General features: G+C 37.6%; 1 protein-coding gene across 2 annotated transcripts in view; it reads right to left on the bottom strand.

The window, feature by feature from the left end:
* b4galnt4a (beta-1,4-N-acetyl-galactosaminyl transferase 4a) overlaps positions 1-27,801 on the bottom strand; it is a 317,216-nt gene that overhangs the window by 140,434 nt on the left and 148,981 nt on the right. The window contains exon 3 of one of the 2 annotated variants that reach the window (XM_067436802.1): positions 24,784-24,885. In XM_067436802.1, coding sequence (XP_067292903.1) covers positions 24,784-24,885 — 102 coding nt within the window. The remainder of the gene's footprint in view (positions 1-24,783; positions 24,886-27,801) is intronic. The other variant, XM_067436803.1, reaches the window with a different exon arrangement.

Raw genomic sequence — 27,801 nt, 5'->3', positions numbered from 1 at the left:
GGAGCGGTTCACAGCCGAGGAGACTGATGTTCTTGTAAGAGCAGTGAAAGACAGAGAAGTTGTGTTGTATGGGGATGGGAGAAACCCACCCACAATAGCGTCGGTTAAACAGGCGTCGGTTAAACAGTTTATTCAGTTTTTCAGTCTATTTTTTTTCCTGATTCTTGACGGACAAACCAATTTGTCAGATGTCCTTATATACATATATGTCTTGCCACTATTGGGCAAACAGGTCTGATCCTTAATTACTACAATTAGACTGAATAATTTGTAAGCTAAATTTATGCCTTGTGGCAAGGGGGGCGTGGTTCAGCGAGGTCTGCAGCGGGAGAGAGAGCGGCGGGACGAGCGGTAAGTGAGTGGGTTGGACGCAGATTGATAACACCTATATCTCGTTTCAGTAATGGGCGCGGGGAGAGTACAAAACGCCCGGAGAAACGGAAGCAGGTGAGAGAGAGACGGACTGCTGACGCTCCCCCCACAGAGACACTGAGTAACCGGAAGCCGGAAGTGCCACGAACCCGGAAGTGAACTGAGATATTGAATGAAAGACACACGCTAAAGTGTGCACGTTGCGTTTGAGTTATTGTTGTAATAAAGAGACGTCAGCAATCCAGCCGACCCCTTCCTTCCTTACCAGTCCTCTTCCTTCCTTACCTAAGAACTTTGCTACACGCCTATTTTTTCACATCTTCGTGGCACACCACAATGATTTCCGTCATCTCATGTGTTAATATTTTTTTAGTGTAACAATTTATGATTTGCAAAAATAACTGTTGCATCTGTGTAGATTACATGAGCAAAGTGTATGCACGTTATACATTATGGTCAAGCATGCGGCCTTAAAATAGCATAATGAACAACGCGCCACGCGCCGCTGACTTTAGACTAGGTTTTTTCTGCTCAGTGGCGCAACTGTTTAATGGAACAGCAAAATAGCTCCAGGGATTGTTTGCGCCGGAACACGCCTCCTTTTTTGCGCTGAACCGCCCAGGGAGCGCAAGTTCATTCACTAGTTTAAGCGACATGCTTCTGTGGAGGGAAAAGCGCGCTTTGCGCGGGTGCAAAATAGGAATGACACATGCGTCGGTGTACAAAGTCAATTGCGCTGGGTGCAAGATAGGGCCCATTGAGTTGAACTTGAAGATCGAATCATTGAAAACAACCAAAGAGTGTCAAATCTTTCATAATGTTTATTCCAATTACATTCTTGCTCACAGGGTGTTGTATGGATCAGGCATGGCTCTGAATCGCAGAATAAGTTCATCAACAGCTGATGTTACATGAGGAGGCAAGACTGACCTTCTGAACATGCTAGTTCTTGTCATTCTCCAGTTAATGCAGTGGCCCAAAAATCATTTGGACAGTTAAGCCACATTTAAACATGTTTGAAGGTCATTGCATTAGATCCAAAATATAATAGCGAAGGGAATCTGCAAACAAATACTGCTAGTGTCAGCTGAGGGATGAGGCGAGGACTCGAGAGATGCGGAGAAAATGTGCTTTTACTTGACAAAAATAAAACAAAACATACAGAAACTGCCCCATGGGGGAAAACAAGACCGGCATCTGTACAAGGCAGGACTGGAAACAGTAACCGGATCAGGCAGAGCAGGGCGCAAACGGTATATAAAGGCTAATTCGCACCACACCGACAAACACCAACAAACTAGTTAGCCTTTGGATTTGTAATTAAGAAAACACTTTTTTTTTAAATTCATTTTAACCAATAAAAAAAAATGCAGCTTCAGACATGACTTTCATCGTGTTTTATAGTTAATTTGAGGCTGTTTATTATGCCAATAAGTGTCGAGAGCACATTATTGTAACGGGAGAGTGCATCCATGTAACAAACCACTCTAGCACAAAACTTACTGGACACGCATTTTCAGATATGGCTCGGCTCTCACTCAGATTTGACTTGCGTGCACTCAACTTTGTTCAGTGTGCTGTCGTTAATATCTCCTTGCTCTTTCTCTAGAATTGTCTTCTGATTTGTCCAGAAACCTGTATTTTCAACAAGGATAATTCACTAAGCACGCCCAGCACCTACGCAGTCTTTACAAGGGACTCATCATGGCAACGGTTCGTATCCAGGTCAGATTATATCTGAGTTTGTTGGAAAATCATAGCCTAGAAATCTTGACGCAACCTAGCGGCAGCAAATGTAATTTGCAGCCAGGGTCCTCTAGCAACTCTTCGTTGGCTTGCGAGCTTGAAAAACCAAACTCTAGTCAGGCCATTCACATCGTGTATTGAGTCAGTGGGCGTCCTTAACATAGTGACAGCAGAGTAGTTCATGTCTTGTGAACTACTCGGTTCCGAATGAATTCCCTGCTACTTACCTGCTAACAAAGAACGGCACTGAAGTCATTCTTCAAAAAGGAAGATGTGTTTGGCCGACCGAATACAGCAAAAGTTGAATCTATCAACTAGCTCTGCTGGTGGGTAAACTGATGGGACTCAGCCACAACCTGATCTTATTGCATGCTGAGGGAGTTTGAAAGACAACCCTTCATCCCGCACCTCGGATTGAGCCCTGCCAATGGTAAGTTACCAGACTAAAATTCTTGATGTGGGTCCGGCTTATCAGGCTAGTGAAATCATACCACATTGCTCAAACATTCCATGACCCAACAAACGGCGATTGAAAACGTTCAGTCAGGTGAAAACTAACTCTGACCAACGGCATCAGACACCGACAGGGGTAACACACTGATCCAACAAACCCTGACAGATTTGTTTGTTGCGGTTTGTCTGTGCGGTGTCAATTGGCCTTTGACAACAAACTGGCACAGGACAAGAGCTGCAGCTATTGATTCTTTTGGTAATCGAGTATTCTACCGTTTATTCCATCGATTAATCAAGTAATCGGATAACAAGTACTTTTTCTTTGTTAAATATACAAGAGAAAATAAGACTGGTATCTTAAAAAGAACAAATAATTTGTTTCCTTTTTTCTATTATGATTTTTTTATCAAGTTTTATTGCTGAAATTGCATACAATAACATATGTGAAAACGAAACCAATTTAGTGCATTCAATTGCCATATTCAAAATGCAAATACAAATATACAAATAAAAATAAATCTTTAATAAAAATATAAAATTCTATTTTAAATTAAGTTTAAAAGGAAAACATAGTACATCCTAAAACTAAACCTACAACCTGTAAATCAAAATAATAGTATTATAAATAGTAATAATGCCAAAACATTGCATTTACTTTGTGCAACTTAACTTTCAAGTTTCAGCTTCAGCTCAGGCATGACATAAGCCTTTACTGTCTTTTGGATGCTTTGTGGCTTTTGTGAGAAGCAAAAAATATTGGACAGGAAGGTAACTTGGAATAAGAACAAGAGTAGAGCTGGGCATAGTACAGTGGATCAGCTCTAACATCACGAAACCACTGTCAAAAACAAACCATCACATGATGTTCTCTGATTTAGACATCCACACCCATTCGTCACTAGCCTCACAAGCCAGACCCACATCAAGATGTTTGGTCTGGAAACTCACCATTGACAGGGCTCAATCCGAGGGGCAAGATAAATGGTTGTCTTTCAAACTCCCTCTGCAAGGCTTGCACGCAATTGGATAGCGCTACAACCAACCAGAACAACGAAGGTGAATCTTAACCAGAGCAGGGCAATCTGGTCGGCAAAACTCAGAGCACATCTTCCCTTTTTAAGAATGACTTGAGTGCCGTTCTTTGTTCTTTTCTCAGAGAAAAGCTTAGCTCCATGTCTTTCAGAGTCGCGAGCAAGCTCAAAGCTGATTCGAAAGACCACCGTTCTCCAGTTTCTGTGTTTACTAGAAGCACATGCACACGCAAATCTGCTGTCATTATATTAAGCCACCGACTCTATACACGATGTGATTGGCCCGACCAGAGTTTGGCATTTACAGCTCAGAAGGGTATTGAGAGTTGCAAGACGACACTCGTGGCAGATTAGATTTGCTGCCGCTAGGGTACGTCTAGATTTCTAGGGTAATTCGTCACATTACAGTTATTTAAATTCTCAGTGTTAAGCACAATGCTATTGCAACATATAGCTAGACTGAAGTAGGTTGCTTTAAAAAAAAAAATCTTCTTAAGCGAAATTTAATTTCTAAGATAGTCTAAACCATTGCTGACAACCAGTGCCGCCGCTCCCACCACACGCATCACGCGCTGCGCGTAGGGGACCAAGTGCTGAGGAGGGCACCACGAGAAATGTCTGCATGAACCTAGAGCCCACAGCGCTTTCAAATATGAATTTATGGTAACACTTTACAATAAGGCGCACTAATATGCATTAATTCATGCTTAATTAATGCACAGATGATCATGACTTAATGTATTACTAATGGTGAACTAACCCTTTTATTAATGATTACTGCAACTAATGAAGATTATACATGACTAATAGATTAAGTAATCATTTGTTATCAGTTAAATGTGACGTAATGTCTTAATTCCTTAATAACATATTATATTAACGAATAATGTAAATTAATGTGTTAATTACCGCAAGTGGTCAAATCCATGCATTTCAGCTTCCAGTTGTCTGCTTAAATGAATCATTCTATGACACTCTTTACCATTAATTCGGGTAAATACATTTCAATTTGGGTATGCCAAATCCAGGCGGAAATCACAAAAAATGGTCCTGGAGTTTAAGAGGTTAATAAAAATTAGAAACATGAATATTGTGAAATATTATTACAATTTTAAATATCTGCATTCTATTTTAAAATATATAAATATATATATATAAAAAAAAAAAAAAATATATATATATATATATATATATATATATATATATATATATATATATATATATATATATATATATATATATATATATATATATGTAATTTATTCCTGTGATGTATAGCTGAATTTTCAACATAATTACTCCAGTATTCAGTGTCACATGATCCTTCAGAAACTATTCTGATTTGCTGATATGGTGTTTTTTTTTTTTTTTTTTCTCTGCATTTTGACAACCTATTTGGCCCAAATGTTTTTTTCTGATTATATATAATTCTTTTCACAGCCGTTTGATGTCCTCAGGATTTCATTAACTGTCAATTGCCAAAATGAAAAGTCTAGTCGCATGAACCTGGAGAAACTAGACTCAAGATTTGAATCTGTTTTAACATGTACAGTATATAGAGAAATGGCACATATTAACTGGATTGTTTGTTGTGCGTTGTAATGTTTTATGTATCCACTGATCAATCTTTTAAGCGATCACTCATCTGTGTCCATGATGTCTCATGGCCTCATATTGATTGATGATAGTAATCAAACACTCTCATTAATGCATTAATGGAAATCCTCCTGCTTCCCAGAACCGGCTAATGACCTTTATTTGGGAAGATGAAGAAAGAGAGACCGCTCCTCAGATTAATTTTACACAGTCTCTAGGGGTATGCTGACATCCCAGCTAAGAGGGAACGTTCTCAGAACGTTCTGGCAAGGTTTTCTCAAAATGATGAACAAATGTTCTTCCTGTAACATTATTGGCTCATTTCCACCGAGTGGTAGATTATGGTATAGTATGATTCGGGACGATGAACCCTGATCCAGGTTGCATTTCCACCACCAACAGTCCCCTTATGATATAGGCGTGATGTTTTCATGTTTTCAATCATTTTCATGTGAAGAAGAAAGAAAATAAAACCTTGCTTCTTGGCATGTGGCTGATTTTCACAAGAAGAAGACACACATTGTTTGAGCAAAAGCTACAGGCTGCAAGGAAAAACACAGCCAAAAAAAAAAACATGCACATGATGATTCTCTGTCAACCAATCAACATTCTGCAGTCTAGCTCCACCTTTTAGGTACCCCAATGGAAGGGTTCTCTAAAAAGTGGTGCGGTATGGTTTTGGAATTTTGGTATTCACTGATTCTGACAATCAGAAAAAATAAAATGAAGCATAATATCATTTTTCTTCAAAGTTGTTATGTTCTCAAAACACAAAAACATACAAACCTAATTTCACAAAAGTTTGGACACTGTAAAAAATGTGAATAAAAAAGGAATTCAATCATTTTCAAATCTCCTAAATTCTGTTTTATTCACAGTAGAGTATAGATAACATATCAAATGTTGAAAGTGAGACTGCTGCGGCAATCCAAAAGACTATCCAAATCAAACAAGCCAAATAAATTTTTGTTACAATATTGTCCTGTTTAACTCTGTGAAGCTGCTTTGAAACAATCGTCATTGTAAAAGCGCTATAAATAAAGTTGATTGATTGATTGATTACAGTGCATAATATCATCCACAGAATCAGAGAATCTGGAACAAGATTGCATGGGTGTAGGTTGGAAAACCATACTGGATGCCCGTGAGCTTTGGGTCCTTAGACGGCACCGCATCACATACAGGAATGCTACTGTAATGGAAATCACAACATGGGCTCAGGAATACTTCCAGAAAACATTGTCAGTGAACACAATCCACCGTGCCATTCGCCTTTGCCGGCTAAAACTCTATAGGTCAAAAAAGAAGCCATATCATGATTCAGAAGCTCAGGCATTTTCTCTTTAAAATGGATTGTGGCAAAGTGGAAAACTGTTCTGTTGTCAGACGAATCAAAATTTGAAGTTCTTTTTGGAAAACTGCGACGCCATGTCATTTGGACTAAAGATGACAAGGACAACCCAAGTTGTTATCAGTGCTCAGTTCAGAAGCCTGCATCTCTGATGGTATGGGGTTGCATGAGTGCGTGTGGCATGGGCAGCTTACACATTTGAAAATGTACCAAAGTTGAAAGGTATATCCAAGGTCTAGAACAACAACATGACAATGCCAGACCACATACTGCATCTATTACAACATCATGGCTGCGTAGAAGAAGGATCCGGGTACTGAAATGGCCAGCCTGCCGTCCAGATCTTTCACCCATCGAAAACATTAGGCACATCATAAAGAGGAAGATGCGACAAAGAAGACCTAAGACAGTTGAGCAACTATAAGCCTGTGACAACATTCCTATTCCTAAACTTGAGCAACTCTCCTCTGTCCCCAGACGTGTGCAGACTGTTATAAAAAGAAGAGGGTGTGCCACACAGTGGTAAACATGGCCTTGTCCTAAATTTTTGAGAAGTGTTGATGCCATGAAATTTAAAATCAACTTATTTCCCTTAAAATTATTATTATTTTTTTTAAATCAGTTTAAACATTTATGTCATGTTGTATTGTGTTGTATTCTGAATAAAATATTGACATTTGAAACTTCCACATCATTGCAATCTGTTTTTATTCACAATTTGTACAGTGTACCATTTTTATTTATTTTTGGAATTGGATTTGTACATCGTTCAAAGAATGTTTTCTGAAATGTTTTATGGCGCGTTTCCACTGAGCAGTATGGTTCAGATCCGGCTTGCGTTTCCACCACCAACAGTACCCTTATGATATAGGCGTGCTGTAGCAATCAACATCATTTTCTTTCCTGTAGCTCAATGAGTAGAGCATGGTGCTAGCAACGCCAAGGTCATGGGTTCGATTCCCAGGGAAAGCAAGAACTGACAAAAATGTAAAATGTGTACCTTAAATGCAATGTAAGTGGATTTGGATAAAAGTGTCTGCTAAATGCATAAATGTAAATGTAAATTTTCCCACAAAGAAGAAAGCGAGTAGACAATAGTGCGCGAGATACAGCAGATCTTTCTCTTGCTTCTCAGCATGTGCGTTTGTCAAAGACATACTTTTTTTGAGCCAAGGCTGCAGGCTGCAAGGAAAAACAAAGCCAAAAAAAGCATGCACAAGTGACGATTCTATCTCCACCTTTTAGTACAGGACTACTGTGCTAGGTACCCCAACGGAAGAGCCCCAACAAGGTGCTATGGTATGGTTCAGAATTAGGGTACCATTCACAACTTCTTATAAAATGTAATGCTTCCTTAGCCCAGCAATCCAAGGAATAAAAGTCAATGTGACCCTTTTCAATCAGAAAACTGTTAGTCAAGGACCATGAATTCATTCAAATGATGATTTTTTTTATTAATGCTATAGCAGCATGTTAAAGCTTGCAAACCAATTTTTTTTTTTTTTTTTACATTTAAAAAAACTGGACAATTTGAACAATCAGGTCTCAGATTTTCTTCTTCTTTTTTCCCAATTGTATTACTTAATGGGAACATTATCAAAATGTTCTTAGAACACTTTACTATGTTGGTTATGATTTGACAATTTGGTTCACATTTTCTGAATCCTAAAAGATTCCTCTGATCCAAGGCCAAAATCTGAAGTCTTTGATTGTTAGTTTGACATTAACCGACAGTCGTTTAATGATAATGTTACCTTAGAGGAATTTCTGGCAGTGTTAGAAGATTTGACGCACAGTGTGACTTCTCCTACGACAACCATCAAATCAAAAACCAATAGGAGCGCCGAATTTTCCTTTTTCTTTAGTGTGTTATGTAGCAGTTTGTGCATGTATAAGATCTGTTACAAAGCTTAAATTCCTAAACCCAAAGACATATTCTTTGTAAAAGTTAAGGCTCAGCCAAGCCTCCATAAACCTCTTCATTCAAACACGACCCGACAAATCTCAGTCTGTGGTGGCAGAGTTTCAAAACACCATCCTTATGTATACGCAAAGAAAGAAGGTGTAACTTTCATTCACTGTAGTATTCTTGTCGTCTGTGGCCCCCTGTCGTGGAGACGCTGATTCTTAAAAAAATGTGGGGCAATTCCATCTTTGCAAGTAAAGTTTGGTGCTTCTGCCTTTCATACACAACAAGTATGTATGTTTGAATTTTTAAGACGCAAGTTTTTGGCAGTATAGTGTAGTGCTTGTTTGTCGTTTCTACATTGTTTTATAATGGGTTATATTGTCTGTCTCATCACCTCTCTGGGACATGGCGTCACAGTCAATATCGCTTTGCTTTGGGAGCTGATGTTCCAGAAATGGTAAAGGGGGTGACATTTCCATCAATGTATTCGTGCCAATAACAATGCACTAGATCACTGGCCAATCAGAGCACACCGTGCTTTTCAGAACGATGAGTTTTGTAAGAATCTACATGGTTCACAAAGGAGGGGCATAGCAGAGCAAAAATAATGTATGGTGTGTAAAATAATGTGCAAAAAAACCTAAAAATGCATAAACACTACTTTGCATTAAACCAAATACACAAAATAATGTTCTTTTTAGAACCATCATATGACCGTCAAATACACAAAATAATGTTCTTTTTAGGACCGTCATATGACCCCTTTAATGGTCCATCTGGAAACAAAGACGCAGAGAAGCCAAACCCCCCCATGGAAGAAGAAAGCCGTCATGTTTTCAACTGTGACAATAATTGCTTATCAGGATTAACTAAACGCTGGATTTTCAATGTAAAGTTTGCAGCATAGACTCATAAAATATGAAAGTTTCATAAAACAGTCTGTTATTGCAGGGACATCGACATTAAAATTTCAAACCCCTAAACATGATGCGGAACAAAACGAACAGTGATTGGTTGCTTTCAGTGGTGGAATGTAATGAAGTACAAGTACTTCGTTACTTTACTTAAGTACATTTTTCACATATCTGTACTTTACTTAAGTAGAATAAATAGTGCATACTTTTTACTTTTACTTCGTTACATTTTGCAGCAATTATTATACTTTCTACTCCACTACATTTCTCCAACGTTTCGTTACATTTTCGTTACATTTTCTGATCAGTTTCAGGGCTCGAGATTAAGGCTTGCCCGGATAATAATATATAATGTACGTTATGGCTAATGAATTGACGGTTGCGCTGTTGAGGCTTGCGCAGCCTCTCGAGGAGAAATGGAAACAAATCAGCCCCGCTCACACAAAGAAACTCAGTAACATACTATATTAAACATTCAAAATGTTTAGTTTTTATATTTTATAACAGTTAAAAAAAACATCACATGACACGACCAACGAGTGTAGTTTTCCTGAATACCATCACGACAGAAAATGTGACACTGATTTCATTTGACAGTTCCATAAACAATTAATTAACATCAAGTCACTTACATTTTATTGATTGCTTTATTGCTTTTGTTCTATTTCAGCAGAGAAAATATTTCCAAGATCAGATTTCCACATCCGAACCATAACGTATCGCACAGCAACTGTGCATTACTGAATCAAAGATTCAATGCCCTATTCATAAACGACTGCCTCATTTATGAACGAATCAGCCGTTTGATTCGAATCGAATCGAATGAATCGACTCAATGATTCTCTCATAAGGATTCACCTGACGCCATCTACTGGTGGTTTCGTGAACTTTTTTTAGTTAAAACAATCTCATAGCATTATTTAGTGCAGTTGTAATTTTTCAGTGTTAATTATTTAATTTGATTGGTAACAACCATATTGTATCTTATTCTAATTTAATTTATTAATCAAATTTAAGAATATAAAGGGAAAGCTGAAGCAAAGCCTATTTAATAAGATATATCATAAATATGAAGATTTAAATACATCAAAGCTGATGAGAATGTTGCTTCAGAAAAATGACATTTAACTTTGCAGATAACCAGAATTGTAAGTCAGAATGTAAACTAGGCTGTTTTCTTCTTTTTAATTATTAGAATTAGACATTAAGAGAATACATTTTTATGCAAGTACTTTTACTTTTAATACTTAAAGTACATTTAAAATCAGATACTTTTTACTTAAGTAGGGTTGTCGTTGTAGTACTTCTACTTTTACTAAAGTAAATATATTTCTGGTTACTTGTACAGGGTTGCCAACTTTTAAGTTCAGGTTGGAGTGAGATTTTTTGGGGGCGGGGGGGGGGGGGGGGGGGGGTAATGCTTTTGATCTTGATTCAGTATCAGTTTATATCTAGTATATATACTGTACATAATAATATGTTTGTTTTGGCACTAGTTTAAAGATTTCTTGGGTCAAATTATATGTGCCATTCCTTAATATTCACTTGTGACTGCTTATATAAGTATCATTATTCATTAAAAAGATTAGGATGCAAGTTATTTAAGTTTTGAAAATTCACATTTAAAGAAATCTAGTGTTTGATCATCATATCTAAATATTTATTAGAATGCAAAGACTGCAATATATTTTTGAGCAACTAGATTAGATACATGTATATTTATTAAAGAGCCATAAGGCACCTAATGGCATTACAAATAAACATTAATATTTTTTAGCCACAAAATTACTCTAATTTGCCTCTTTGAATTGAAATTCTCTATTTTAATATTAATTACTACACTAATTGTAATATAAATTTTAGAAGAAATACAAATATTAGAAGAAAAATATTTTAAGGTGGTCATTTATTGAAAATAATTGTTGCACAAATAGTATTTAGTACCAAAAGATCTCCTCAAAATATTCAATAAATATAATTTAATGAGTATAAGTGTGACCTATTAGTAAGGAAAACCTGAGGGCTAAATTCAAGAATAACATTAATGTTAACAATGTTGAATCTCTATCACTCTCCATAATAAAACGATCCTGTAAATATGGCTGACTTAATAATCAATAAACACTAACACTATGCTGTACTGTTTACCAAAACTTGCAGCAAACATCTATATGGTGAAACTGTTGTGTATCCGCTTAAGCCATTTACATTCATTGGCAGAGCGCTAGAAGTATTGAGCGCTCATGGGCCACGTGACCAGCGCGCACCGCAGGGAGACGAGAGCCTGCAACTCCGCTTTTCAACGCCTCTGGCTTTAACATTATGCCACATTAGCGCCAAAACGCTATTTATTGTTTGAATTTCATTAAAACACATTTAAAAAAATTAAAGATTATAGCTTTGTTTAATATCAAAAGCAGGTTTGGCAATTTGGCGTGAGATTGAGTTGGGCGGAGTGAGAGCGTGAGACAGAGCCTGAAAGCGTGAGAATCACGCCAGATGCGTGAGAGTTGGCAACCCTGCTTGTACTTTTACTTAAGTACAAAGATTCAGTACTTCCTCCACCACTGGTTGCTTTATATGTCAGTCAGATGGCCTCTGCATGGTCCTTGGCCAATGAAAGCTGCGAGAAGGTCTGGCTACACGAGGCTAGGGAATCTGTTGTAGGGTTCACATACTACAAAATGACTGAGAATCACATACCGGTCAGAAAAATCACACCGCACCGACTTTACAGAGCCAGAAAAGATGTTCTAGCACATATAATCACCAGAGTAATATTTTTCCCAGGAGCCTATTGCATTTCTAAGAGCAAACCTCACATCCCATGAGTAAGTCTAAAAAAGCACATGACCTTCCCTTTTCTCTATCAGTCTGAAGGAGGCCCATTGATCTAAATCCTCTCTATACCAGACACTCCAAACACCTCCTGTCTCAAGCACAACAGCAGCCCACGGAGGAATCACGTTCCACGAAAGCAGGTTTGTGTGTGACATAGACAAACGATCCACCAATGCTCAGAATAACATGCAATGCCACCATTTGTCACCCATAATGCCTCTGGGATCAGCCTCAGAGACGTGACGTGCGCCACAACTGTGCATCTGTGGGCATCTAATGCAGAATTGCTCTCTCGAGTCGGTCTAGACACTATCCTACTTTCCCATTTGTGAGATTGGCCAAAATGATCGGCTAGTCCACCAACAAACAACGAGCTGACCAGTGATGTGTCAAGTCCCCCAAGACCCCACAGCCATCCATCGAGTGCTACAGTGGCCACCCACTTTTTTTTCTCGTGTTATTGTTTCTGGAATTATTATTTTCGATTAATTTTTCCAATAGAACCGATGAACCATACCAACCAGCTACAATGACAAACAATAACAACATTACAATCTTTGATTTAAAGGTGCACTATGTAGTATTTTTGCAGTAAAATATCCAAAAACCACTAGGCCAGTGCTATAGATTTTGTTCAGTTGAGTACCTACAATATCCCAAATGTTTCCAACTATTTGTAAATTGTGAGAAAATTGCTAATTTTAACTAAGGACCGGGACGTTTCAGCATAGCGTTTGAGGGAGTCGCCTGTCAATCGCGTTATATCTACGTTACCCTCGGTTTTATTCTGCAGAAGCGTTTTTCTCTTTGCAGCGCCGAGCGAACGCACAGAGTAACGTCATAACATCATTTTAAACACACTTAAATGTATCTAATATGATAAACAGAGCTGCTTTACCTTTAACTCATGACCAGAAAAGCGGAAGTGCGTGCGCCCAGCGACTATGTCGCATCCTAGGACTTAGGAATTTACATCCTAAATTATCCCTAGGATGTAATGCTCTGTTTTTGCCTTATTTGGAAGAGTCATGAATATTAATGTTGAGCTCTGCTCTGATTGGCCTATTTCAGCAGCACACAGCACACAGCAGTTCAGTTGTTAAGTGAAGCGGCTCGTGAGTCCTGACAGAACACAGGCCGACTGAATGACACTTTAAGCAGAACATCTCGAATGGAGATTGCTGAAATGCAGACAGTGTTGGGTAAGTTACTTAAAAAAAGTAATTAATTACTAGTTACTAATTACATCTTCAATAGTGTAATTAGATTACTGTAAAAAATACTCTCTCCAAAAAGTATTTAATTACTTATTACTAATTACTTTTTAATTACTTCTAAATCTATATCAACCTCCAGTTAAGCAATTCAAGGTTAGACATGAAACAGCTCTTTTAATTTCTTTTAAATACATAATATAAAACTACATAAATTACTCTTATTAACTTGACCAACATATTACAAATGCGAGAAGGATACATAAAAACATGCATTTTAAAGTTAGATTTTAAATGTTGATGTTAAGTCCACTATTGAATTATGTATTTAGTTAAATTACATCAGAAGTAACTGTAATTCAATTACAGAAAAAATAAGAGTAATCTCTTACTTTACTTTTTCAAGGGAATTAAATTACAGTAACTAATTACACCCAACACTGAATGCAGCTTACTTGTTTATTGTTGTTTTCAGATCATCCGCGCGAGAGAGATAGCTCGCGTGCATATGGTTGTCAGATTGTACATGTTTAGGTAAAACACCGGATAGTATACGTGTTCTTTTCACAGAAAAACTCTGTTTGGGGGATTTAAATGACTGGAATCTGGCAACCGCAAGTACGAATGCTCTTCTTTCCCTCCGACAAAACTGAAACCAGTGGTTTTTGTTCAAGTTTTTATTTTTTAAACTACATTTTAGACTCGTCTCTTTTTGTCAATGATATTGCATGTTTATATAACGTTAGTCACAATGTAGGCTACGCAGACTGGGGTGCACTCTAAAATACAAGTATGCAAAAACATCATAGGCCTACTTCAGTTCTTAAAAAAAAAAAAAAAAAATATATATATATATATATATATATATATATATATATATATATATATATATATATATATATATATATATATATATATATATATATATACAAAATTAATAGCCTCGTTTTAACTTATATGGTGGAAAAGGTGACGTTTGCTAGAAGGATCGAGTGAACGATCTTTTAAGCAACGAATCTACAGTTGTATTTTGTAATACAATATTAAAATTTGTCATTAGACATACTATTTAGTTTTGTATGGTACTTGGAGTTTCCTATTGTTACTGAACTAGCATCTTGCGTTATCTAGACAATGCGGTCTCTCTAAGAAACTTTCAATTTAATCAGAAATTGTTTAAACAGTCAATAAGTGGATACATCACTACTTACTGCTTGCAGGAATATAGTCGCCCCTTTCTTCAGTTTAAGATTCTGAGCGAAGCTTGCTTGAAATGGGCTGCACAAATGTACAATCTTGAATTAAATTGTTGTGGTATTCAATTATATACATCAACTATGACTCTTGACATTTTTTATCTGTGGGAAGGGTATGAAAAGTCCTCACGTCCCCTGCACAGTCTGGAACATGACATTTGTGTCCAGGACAGCTGCCGTTTTTGCTATCCTCGAGTGTCACTTGTTTACCTGCAGTCCCGATGATTCGGCTGCGCAGTTCAGCCTGACAATGAACATGTTTGGATATATGCAAATGTTGGTATATTGCGTCACAGTTGGTGTTATATTGAGATTTACTTATTTTTCCGTGGTGTTTCTCATGCACAAGATTTACATAAGAAGTAGGAGGCAATGGTGGTTGAGACTCACAGTATGTGATGTCCATGAACTGACCTCTTACTATTTCACTAATGGCAAGGTTAATTCAATTTTTAGTTCTATGGCACCTTTAAGAGATGCGCTTTCCTTATTGAACTGCCAGTATTTTGTTTGTATGTGCCTAACTGTGTGAGAAACATGGACTTGGGAGCGCTCTTTTTCAGAAAAGTAACCTGCGTATTCGTTTTAGCAGATTGTAATGTATTTAGTTCGATAAAACACATGTACAGTAAGTGGTGATGGTGTTAATTATTTACCTCGGACATGAGCAAGAGTGTATTCGCGCGGCACTCTCGGACTGCAGAGAATGTGCTCAGTGAAAAAAAAACCTTTTCTTTCGAACTGGAGTCTAATAAAAGTTAAACAGAAAATTTGGTAGCTTATAGGCAATAACTGCACTTTTGATTTAGAATAGTAATATATATGTTAACCCTTTTCTTTCTCTATTAATGTTTGCTGCTGCATCCTTTACTATGGCTTATCTCAATTTCTCCAACTATGGTCTACGCCACGGATCAAACAGAAAATGTGTGCTGCATTAATAAATTTAGTGCCGTTAAAATTAATTTGCGTTAAAGCATTAATTTTGACAGCCCTAACTGACATGTATCTTATACGTGTAGTGTAATCGCTCAATCAGTGTTTCAACTGCAGAAAGACGTCAATAAAACAGCTTGAGAACAATTTCACATAGCATCACATTTACCTCAGAAGTCATTCAGTGTCCACAGCTGTTAGTTCACTAGAGAAATCAACTCATTCACTAAATATATGCACTATATTAGCCTATATATTCATCATATTCTAGTTAACCTGTTACTAATGTCTTGATTATTTAATGTATGTTTAAGTAAATCTGTCATGAAAATGGCACTGTGTATAAATTATTATATTTCAACAACCAACTGTAGAAAAAAAAACATCATGTTCATGTTATATCAAAGGCTCTGTTGTTAGCCTTTAATATTATAGTAATGTGCAAGTAAGGGCTCCCTGTATATGTTACAGCATTATCTTTAAGAAACGTTTAGTTATGATTTAATTCATTTAAGTACAGACACATTTTTTTTCTGTAAACCACTGTTTAATAAAAATAAGTAAAAATCATTTTTGTAAAACTGTTGTACCTAACCCATACCGAACTGTGACTTCAAAACCGAGGTACGTACTGAACCTTCCGTTTTGTGTACCATTACACCCCAATTACATACTGAATACACTCCCTACAAAATGTGTCATTAAGTACTTCCTTAAGACCAGTTGGCCAGCTAGCCATTTAGGAAGACCAATGTAGTTCCTTTAGGAAGACTAGCCAATTTACACAATAGATGTTTGTGTTTGAGTAGATGGGGCGACATCACAGATTTAATACAGATATTCCGGCCTTCGTGACTGTACTGTAATAACTCGATGGAAGTTGCTGATGCTCACAATTTTCTCAACTCTCTAATGACACATAATAGCTTTGGATAACTGCTGCCGGCACTGTCATTTAGTGGCAACTGGGAAAATAAGGGAGAGCTCCTCAAAGAAGGCAATGGATAGTGTCCTCAGAGGAGGAAAAAAAAGCAATGATGCTCTTAGCACAAAGGCAGAAATGTGGAAATAAATCCAAGCAGTGAAGGCCAGAGGTCAAAGTTTTCTATATAAAACTGTCGTATCACGCAGCCCACTGCCGTTACAGTTAATCTATAAAGCGCCATAAATTCAACACACCATCTATGGCCTGTAGTCTTGCTAATGGCCTTGGTGCCCATTATCGTCAATCCTCCATCAAGCCGTTCTCCTTAGCCCCACACCTACATCTCTCAACATGAAGGGTTCAAGGTCTGTAATTTTTTTTCTCACTGTAGTCTCTCATCGATTGAGTGAATGGCCAATCAGAACAGCCAACTTTCAATCAATCAATCAATCAACTTTATTTATATAGCGCTTTTACAATGACGATTGTTTCAAAGCAGCTTCACAGTGTTAAAAGACAATATTGTAACAAAATTTGATTTGGCTGTACAGTCATTCTGGAAAAAAAAGTGATGTTATCAGCTTATTTTAATTTATCATTTAGCGACAATGTTGCAGTTCAGTATTATAGTTTATAGAATGAAATAAGACCTAATTAATGAATTTTATTTGTGTATTAAGTTGAATAACTTAGATCATAATTTTAGTGTCCCCAACTGAGCAAGTCAAGCCAAAGGCGACAGTGGAAAGGAACCAAAACTCCATCAGGGCATGATGGAGAAAAATAAACCTTGGGAGAAACCAGGCTCAGTCGGGGTGCCAGTTCTCCTCTGGCCTATTAAAAAAAAAATCTGGGTGTCACCCAAATACCTAAAAAGAGACGGGTTTATTGAGTATGGTCCGTCAATTACACAAGAATATGAATATTTGAATGATTGGAGTTTGCAATTGCACCAGAGACAGTTTTATTGAAGTCGTGGTGCCGTTGAGGCAAATTCAGAGAAGACACCAATTGACACGGTCACAGCAGACACTCCAGGATGCGCCTGTCATGACTTTGCCGATGATCTCACAAAACCACAAGCTATTCACCTTATCTTGCATCGCAGAAGTAAATATGATGACGTACTTCCTTCTAGGCTTCTGAAACAGTAGCCGGTGGGTAAGGAGCATTTTTGTAGGAGCATGCAAAAAACACTATGAAACATAGTGATGGTAAACATTTACCACACTCACGGCATATAACACCTTCTTAGCTAGTCTGACAAGCCAGACCCACATCAAGGTGTTGGGTGTGGGAACACACCATTGGCAGGGCTCAATCTGAGGGGCGGGATAAACGGTTGTCTTTCAAATTCCCTCTGCACACAATCGGATAGCGCTACAACCAACCAGAGCAATGAAGATGAAGCGGAGCTAGCTGATTGATTCAAACTTTGCCTCTGAACACATCTTCCTTTTTTAAGAAATACTTCAGCGCCGTGCTTAACACTAAGTCTTTCAGAGTTGAGGCCAAAGCCGATTCGAAAAACTGTTGTACACAAGCTTCTTTGTTTTCAAGTAGCACACAGAATCGTCGCAACTCTGCCGTCATTATGTTAAGCCCGCCCACCAATTCTATCCACGATATGATTGGCCTGAACAGAGTTTGCTTTTTCCAGCGCGCAAGCCAACAGTGAGTTGCTAGACGACCCTGGTTGCAAATTACATTTAATGCCGCTAGGCTGCGTCTAGCGTCTGCGTCTTTAACAAATGGCATCTCTATGCAGTGAGTTTGGGTTGCTTATAATATTCATATGAGAATGCAATGTGTGTCATTTCACCAGATATGTAACGTAACTCATTTATAAACCTATGCTCAATAAAAGAGAACAGATGTTTCTTTAAACAATTTGGAAGTGGTTAATTATTATAGAGATGATCTTCTGAGGGTCTGCCAATAACAAAGTGGAAAGAGCAAAGAAATTTCAACGGTTTCTCAAAAATGTGCTGCTCAAATACACATAAGAGAAACATATAAACTACTGATGCGTTTAGAAACTTAATAATGTCATTTTCACCTTTACTGAATCATGTCACAATAAACATGTGCATGCAAAGAACTCAAAATGGTGATTGAACAGTTAATGCAACATACAGTGTTAACAATTTTAACTTTCATTATTCAATTCAATTGACTGATTGTTAGGCTGCATTAACTAGATCAGCCGGAACCGGGAACACTTCCCATAACACCTGATGTACCCGTTACATCATAAAAAGAGTGGCATCTACGCTAATGTTAGTCTCTCTGTTTATCCCGAGGTTTATCCCGGATCGGGGCCCTGTCCGGATCGGATGGTGGACCTGCGCCTGGACATGACCAGCTCATCCTGGAGTGTCTGCTGAGCCGTGTCAATTGGTGTCTCCTCTGAATTTGCCTCACTGGCACGACATGCTCAAAACCCGTCTTCGGCACAATAATTCCGATCTTTCATGTATTCATACTCTTGTGTAATCGACGCCCCATCCCATCATTTATTTCCAAATAAATCTGTCTCTTCCGTGATACCCTAAAATTTTGAATATTCCAATCTAATATGATTTCTGACCTGTAAGGTTGCCAGAATAATAATCTTACACGGTGTGTTAATAGGCCAGAGGAGAACTGGCACCCCGACTGAGTCTGGTTTCTCCCAAGGTTTATTTTTCTCCATCATGCCCTGATGGAGTTTTGATTCCTTGCCACTGTCGCCTTTGGCTTGGCTTGCTCAGTTGGGGACACTAAAAATATGATTAAAGTTATTCAACTTATTATACAAATAAAATGTATGAATTAGGTCTTATTTAATTCTATAAACTTAAATACTGATCTGCCAACATTGTTGCTATATGATAAATTAAAATAAGCTGATAACATCACTGTTTTCTCCAGTACGACTGTACAGCCAAATCTAATTTTGTCGCAATATTATCCTGTTTGACACTGTGAAGCTGCTTTGACACAATCGTGATTGTAAAAGTGCTATATAAATAAAGTTGATTGATTGATTGATTGAATTTGACTAAAACATAAAAATAACAAGCAACTTGCATTTGCAGCATGTTTGCAACACACATTACAATAATGCTTTTAACCAGTGCAGACGAGCTCCTTGCAGTGTGCAGATCATTGGGTGCCCTACATACACATCCACATTAAGTTCTTATGTTTGGATTATGATTTTTTTACACTTAACACCACAAAGGATGCAAGTCTTTCTGTAGTACCTATTAAAAGTTATCAAGCAAGTAAAAACTACACATCCTCAAAAAAATGGGTTCGCAATACAACTACTATTAGCGGGAATGGCTTACCAGACATCTAACACATTATAGTTGGCATGCAGGGCAACCACCCAGTAGAGCATTACAATAATCTAGCCTTGATGTCATGAACTAACATATGAACTAACTGTTCAGCATTTTGCATTGAGAGTCGTAATTAGTGGCCAAGCCGCAAAGGGGCTGTAGCCCCTACTGTATCTGTTGGTTTACTTTATAATGATTATTTAGATATATTTTAAGAATGCAGTTTTAAAGATGCTAGAAACATGACTTTAAAATGAAATGGTGGTAAAATGGCGGAACCCGCTATTGCATGAAAAATAAGGTGGCTACCTCTTGTACCAATTTTCAGGAATGAATTGCTCTAATTTCAAGCGATACCAGCTCCTGTTTGCTTTGCTAAGTTATGAACATCTGCCTGAATTCAGGGGCTGTTTTTTGGCTGGCTATCGCCTGTGATCACTCCTGAAAATAACATGGCCTGTGAGACCTGTCAGGGACCAGCCATCCATTCTCCCAGAAGTAAATGTTGCTGACACTTAACACAACATTCAGTGGCAAACACGGGAGAAAAGCAAACATCACAAACATATTGAAAACTACAAACATATTAAGAACATTATACTAGTACACGGCCATTTTTGCTTTTCAGCAGCCAGAAAACATATACAGTGGTGCAAAAAAAGTATCTAGTCAGCCACAAATTGTACAAGTTATCCCACTTAAAGAGATCAGAGAAGCCTGCAATTTTCATCATAGGTACACTTCAACTATGAGACAGAATGAGAAGGAAAAAAATCCAGAAAATAACATTGTCTAATTTTTAAAGAACTGTAACTTCTTCTTTAAGAGGCTCCTCTGTCCTCCACTCATTACCTGTATTAATGGCACCTGTTTGAACTCGTTATCAGTATAAAAGAACCCTGTCAGCAACCTCAGACAGTCACCCTGCGTCCCAATTTGCATACTATCCATCCTAAATAGTATTCGAAAATAGAATTAGTATGTCCCAAATCGTAGTATGTTGAAAAGAGTAGTCCAAAGATTCCCGGATGGTTTACTATTTCCGGTCCAAATTCACAGTATGGATCGATGGGCACTCTAACGGCTGATATTGCCCACAACCCATTGCGAGTTGGACGAGGATTCGATTAGAAATACAAACGCGGATAAAAAGCGTCAAAAAACTACAAACATGACGGCTGTGCGAGTTCGACGGTTAAGTAGAGAAGTTAAGATAAAGGGGTTTGAGTGACCAACTATCAATATTTTACCCGTCAAAAATATATTTATTCAAAGTTGTCCACATTATATTTCACCTGCAGCATTGTGAACTTTTTTAATGACATGTTTGGCCATTAACTTTTAAATGCATCCTTATATTTAAACTGCAAACACATGAGGAGAGTCTCTGACCCACAAAGAACCACACATGGAAGATCAACGAGCGGCTACATTTCTCTCCGATACGGTAGGAGATTAAACTGAATGTGGAGGATTTGAACTGTGACGAATCTGACGATGATTGACAGGGCAGATAAACGGTGACGGGATGCACGTAACTAAGCGACAGAGTCCGTTAAAGATGGCGCAGTAGTATGTCCCGAAGCTTGCATACTTTTCTGCTACACACTCAAAAGTATATACCTTTTCTTCACAAAAAGAGTACATACTTTTAGGACAGAGTGGTCCTAGGTAGTATAAGTAGGCGAATTGGGACGCAGCATCAGACTCCAAAATCCACTATGGTCAAGACTAAAGAGGTGTCAAAGGACACCTGAAACAAAATTGTAGACATGCACCAGGCTGGGAAGACTGAATCTGCTTTTGGTAAGCAGCTTGGTGTGAAGAAATCAACTGTGGGAGCAATTATTAGAAAATGGACATACAAGCCCACTGATAATCTCGCTCGATCTGGGGCTCCAAGCAAAATCTCACCCTGTAGAGTCAAAATTATCACAAGAACGGTGAGCAGAAATCCCAGAACCACAAGGGGGACCTAGTGAATGACCTGCAGAGAGCTAGGACCAAAGTAACAAAGGCTACCATCAGTAACACACTACGTAAATCCTGCAGTGCCAGACATGTTCCCCTGTTTAAGCCATTACATGCTCGGGCCTGTCTGAAGTTTGCTAGAGAGCATTTGGATGATCCAGAAGAGGATTGGGAGAATGTCATATGTTCAGATTAAATCAAAATATAAAATTTTGGTAAAAAACTAAACTAATCATGTTTGGAGGAGAAAGAATGCTGAGTTACACCATACCTGCTGTGAAGCATGGGGGTGGAAACGTCATGCTTTGGGGCTGTTTTTCTGCAAAGGGACCAGGACGACTGATCCGTGTAGAGGAAAGAATGAATGGGACCATGTATTATGATATTTTGAGTAAAATCCTCCTTCCATTAGTAAGGTGATTGAAGATGAAACGTGGCTGGGTCTTTCAGCATGACAGTGACCCCAAACACGCCGCACGGGCAACAAAGATGTGGCAGTGTAAGAAGCATTTCAAGGTCCTGGAGTGGGCTAGCCAGTCTCCAGATCTCAACCCCATAGAAAATCTTTGGAGAGAGTTGAAAATCCATGTTGCCCAGCGACAGCCCCAAAACATCACTGCTCTAGAGATCTGCATGAAGGAATGGGCCAAACTACCAGCAACAGTGTGTAAAAACCTTGTGGCGACTTACAGAAAACGTATGACCTCTGTTGTATGACCCAACAAAGGGTATATAACAAAATATTGAGATTCACTTTTGTTATTGACCAACTACTTATTTTCCACCATAATTTGCAAATACATTCTTTAAAAATCAGACGATGTGGTTTTCTGGATTTGTTTTCTCATTCTGTCTTTCATAGTTAAAGTGTGCCTATGATAAAAATTACAGGCCTCTCTCATCTTTTTAAGTGGGAGAACTTACACAATTGCCCCTCTCTAGGCATGCAAAATATATCATTAGCATATCAGTTATCGGATAATATTACAGATTGTTTTTAAATCTGTAATATTCCATATTGGATATACAGTACTTTATATTTAGCTAATATACAATTTTACATTTCTTATTTATTTAGCCTTTTAGTCAGGACTCTGGAAAGAAAGCATTATAATGAAATATCTAAATTAAATTTACAAAAAAAAACAAAAAAAAAAACCTATATTCTATTAAAGTCTGTTATCGTAGGAATGCATCAATATCATTCATTTATTTATTTTGCTCTAGCCAGTATAAAAATTCAATACTATAAGCGGTGTTGTTATTGTTAAATAAAACTATTACAAATATTTTTTAGTGATTGAAATAATGCAGAAATAAAATATAAATTTTAGATGAAAAACTTAAAAAGTGATGATAATTAGAAATGTTGATTGAAATAATGTTGAAGTAAATAGAAAGATAAATAGAAAAAAATAATACAAATGAGAAAATCACTGCAAAAGTACTATCATTTAAAATGAAAAATTAAAATATAAAATTAAAATACTATAATATATAAAAATACAAAAAAACACTGATTATCACAATAAAAAAATTCAACAGTAGAAATGCAAGTGCAATCATCTCACTTAAAGTTAATCTTTTAAAAGAAAAATAATATTTCATCATCTTTAGCTAAATTCAAAATGTATAAATATTCCATTTAATTCCCATTTTAAAATCACGGTTCGCAATTAAATCTATTACTGGTATTTCTAGTGTCTATTATTTTAATATTGGTGCACCCCTTTGAAAATATGAACAGAAAATGAATACTACAAAATCTGATAACTGCAATATGCACTTGAAATCATCAGAGTTTAATCACATTTCATGATATTTTCTTGACACAAGTCAGCATTCGAAAAAAAAAATTGTTCAGTGAGATTTAGATCTGGCTTTTGTGAAGGTCAGTTAAATTCCTTCACAGACTCAGCAAAGCATTTCTGTATGCACCTGGCTTTGTGCACAGGGGTATTTTGTCATGCTGGAATTGCAGCTTGAATCCATCTACAACGGGGGCATCGAAGCGGCACGTCTTCTCCGAATGTTCACTTACACGGACAATCAGCTGCAAAGCTCGATACTAGACTTCAGCAACAGCAAAATTGGTAAATACCTTGGTATCTTACTTTGGCATTTACTGTGCCAATCGCTGTATATAGTTGCCAGGCTAGAGAGTTTGAGAGCCCTGAAAGAGCAGATGGCATCACATCCCTAATGCCAGGAAATCAAACCGCTGCCATTCGCCCCCACAGAGTATTCCCACCTCTATGCTTTTATTTAAAACGGCACATCTACTTCACCTGCCCTTTTCATAGTGATTTTAATAGCGGCTCTGACTCATTATTTTGCATGTGGTGGTTTGGTTTAGCAGCCTCGTGGTTTGAAATGCCCTGCGTTCATAGCACTCAGTTAAATCTGTGCGTTCTCAAATAAGCAGCTTAGGAGAAACCCTTTTTACTTTATCTAACAGGAATAATGATGACAATAATGTCACTTTAATGGAGTCGGATAAACCATCCAATTTAATGCATCATCCTCCCAACTGTTTGGTCCAGTATACTGAGGCAAAAAAAAAAGATTATGATTTTCCAAATTTGCATTTTTTTATCCAGTAGGTTGAGCAGCATTTCAGTCCTGTAATTAACTAAAATTGCAAGAACATTCACACTTTGAATACTAATAAGCACCTTAACTTAAGCCCTGAAAATGCGGGCTAAATCTTGGTGGATATTACAGCTGATATTAAAATTTGACAGTAATACAATTTGTTCATTACACAAAATGACATGTTACAAAAAACGGTGCAGGCTAACATGTGCTTATTAAGAGCTTCAGTGAAGGTTTTAGAAGTTCTCAGGAAGAACTTACACAGCTGGCAAACAAAAGACAGCGATAATGAGTCATTGTCACACGCAAAATGACAAAAATAAAGCAACGCATGATACTCGTACCTCTGGTTTCCATGGCAACTTTTTGTACTTCTGTGTGAGCAACTTGCGGATTTCAGCATGATCTTTGTTGTGAACGTTGCCAGCGTTGTGCTCATCTTCCTGCTAGAGAGAAACAGAGAGAGATGTCAATGGCAACATTGCTTTTTCAAAGATTATGAACAAAAATTTTATTTGAAAATGACACTCAAAATATACACTCAAAAATGTAACACATTGCTGCTGCAGAGCAAGTATTGACTTGCTACTGTTAATAGATACACAGACACAGCTATGAGCATGTAAGATGTCGTGCTGCTGTAAAAATATATGCATGCATAAGAGGACAATGCTTTTTGACTTTCTCAGTTTGTTTAAATCCACTTGGAGTTTAGAGTATTTATGTTTTCTCACATTAATTTCACACGTCTAGTATAATTATGTGGTTTTGTTTCATTAATACATTGTGTACTTTTTTCTTGATTTACCCTGAAAGAATGTAAGTGAAAGATAAAAACATGCCCCAGAGGTGGGGCACATTGTAACATGACCATATGACAGCTTAAAATGTTATCTTATCTAATAAATACAATATCCAAGTCAAGCTAAAATATGTTGTCAATAAAATAAAATTAACAACTTTTTCAAATAAAACAATGGCATATTTCAATAATTTAAAATATATATTTTTTTGTTTGTTTGACAACAAACACACAGCAAAGCACAGGTAAAGAGCATAGTAAAAAAAATCTGAACATTGAACAAAGATCTCACCCAATGGGGTCAAAATAATCACAAGAACGGTGAGCAGAAATCCCAGAACCACAAGGAAGACCTAGTGAATAGCCTGCAGAGAGCTAGGACCAAAGTAACAAAGGCTACCATCAGTAACACACTATGTAAATCCTGCAGTGCCAGACGTGTCCCCCTGTTTAAGCCAGTACATGCTCGGGCATGTCTGAAGTTTGCTAGAGAGCATTTGGATGATCCAGAAGAGGATTGGGAGAATGTCATATGGTCAGATTAAACCAAAATATAACATTTGGGAAAAACTTAACTAATCATGTTTGGAGGAGAAAGAATGCTGAGTTGCACCATACCTACTGTGATGCATGGGGGTGGAAACATCATGCTTTGGGGCTGTTTTTCAGCAAAGGGACCAGGACAACTGATCGGTGTAGAAGAAAGAATGAATGGGACCATGTATCATGATATTTTGAGTAAAAACCTCCTTCCATCAGCAAGGGCATTGAAGATGAAACGTGGCTGGGTCTTTCAGCATGAGAGTGACCCCAAAATCACCACCCGGGCAACGAAGGTGTGGCAGTGTAAGAAGCATTTCAAGGTCCTGGAGTGACTCTCGGTTTCTCAATAGAATTCATAAAAGTATAGAATATACGGTAATAGCATTGTTCAGTTCTAATAGGGGCTCATTATAACGCAGTGTGACAATGTGCCCCATCTGTGCAACCAACCCGATCACAAGTAAATGCGTATAAATAGCACGAGTGTGCAATGTCGTGGAATGTATATGAGAAAACTAATTTTGGCGTGCATTTGATACGCTGTTTTTGGCGTGCATATGATACGCACTTTATGGTGTGTATATGACATGCGCTTGGGTAGGATTAGGGTGGTGGGGGTTTCGTACATATAATATGCCATAAAGTGCGTATCAAATGCACGCGAAAAACAGCGTAGCATATGCATGCCAAAATGAGTTTTGGCGTATACATTCCACGACATTGCACACTCTTACTATTTATACGCATTTTCATGAGATCCGGCTGGTGCAACCGGGATTTACCTCCAGCTCGCGTCTTCTGCTGTTAGATAAGCTTTAAAGAACCATCTCAACTGTTAAATAACAGATATAAGATTAAAATAATATCAGATTTGTCTTATTTTAAATAAACACAAAAAAACAGAGAAGAAAAAATTACTTAAGTAGGACATTTATTTCTGCTATGGTTAAATAAATGTTCAGTAAAATCTTCCAATTTTTTCCAATTAATATTGATATGCCAACAAGTAAATACACTAAGTTTCGTCATCCTGGCATGTGTGGAAAGGGTTTAACCATGTGTGTTACAATTAAGCCCTCGTTAGCTTTTGCCCCACTCTCCCCTAAATCGTGTAGAAGATCTAGACAGGTGGAGCTGGGGGAGGTAGAGGGTTTCAGAGGAACTCTGATAGTGGTGCAGGACCAGTATATAGTGAACAATGAACCAGACCATTTAAATGTTGAGCAAGCAAACTCATTGGCAGCAGATTCAGCAGAATTTTTAAAGGGCGTGTTAGTAACATGAGCCTATATGCGGGTGTACAACAAAAGTACACTTTGCTTATTACACACACGCAGGGATACACAGCAGCACACACACTTTTAAATAGTAAAAATAAAAGGATTACTCTTTGGAGAAGCATTCAGTCTTTCCTCGCAAATTCCACCACGTAAATAACAAATCCGCCATGATGCGAGCGCAACTGGCTTTTAAAGAGAATGGAAGATGACACTCTGATTAGTTTATTGCATGTTACGTCCAAAACACACCCATGACTCATTAAGAGACTAGGCACAACCCTTTTGGACCATGCACCTGGCGCACAGACCATTTTTCCGTCATTAAACTATTAAAAGTGGCTTCGGACCATGAGCTTAGGTCGTTAAAATAGGGCCCAAAGTCTTAAATGAACATAAATAGTTGTGAGAAAATGAGAAGCATGTGAGATCCAGTTCATGTGCAGCAATGGCAGGTCTTAAAGTCACAGCAGCCACTAATGCTAATGTCATTAATGTTATTCAAAGACAAAGCTAACACAGACAATTGCTCACCACTCATAATGTGAATCTCCACTGAGAATAATGCGAATTACAACAACAAAAAAGCTGAAAGGTAAAATGTTTGAATTCATGAGAAAATGAGACTTTCAGTAGATTCAGCCATTTAAGATTTTTCTGACTGCCAGTAACTTCGCAGATCTTTAACAAACAATATTCCCATTAGAAAGCAACTCAGTTGTGCACTGTGTGGGTGTAGA

This window comes from Pseudorasbora parva, chromosome 25, assembly GCF_024679245.1.
Source record: "Pseudorasbora parva isolate DD20220531a chromosome 25, ASM2467924v1, whole genome shotgun sequence".
Taxonomy (NCBI): Eukaryota; Metazoa; Chordata; class Actinopteri; order Cypriniformes; family Gobionidae; genus Pseudorasbora; species Pseudorasbora parva.
The sequence above is the reverse complement of the archived record's forward strand: the minus strand, read 5'-3'. Positions and strand labels throughout refer to the sequence as shown.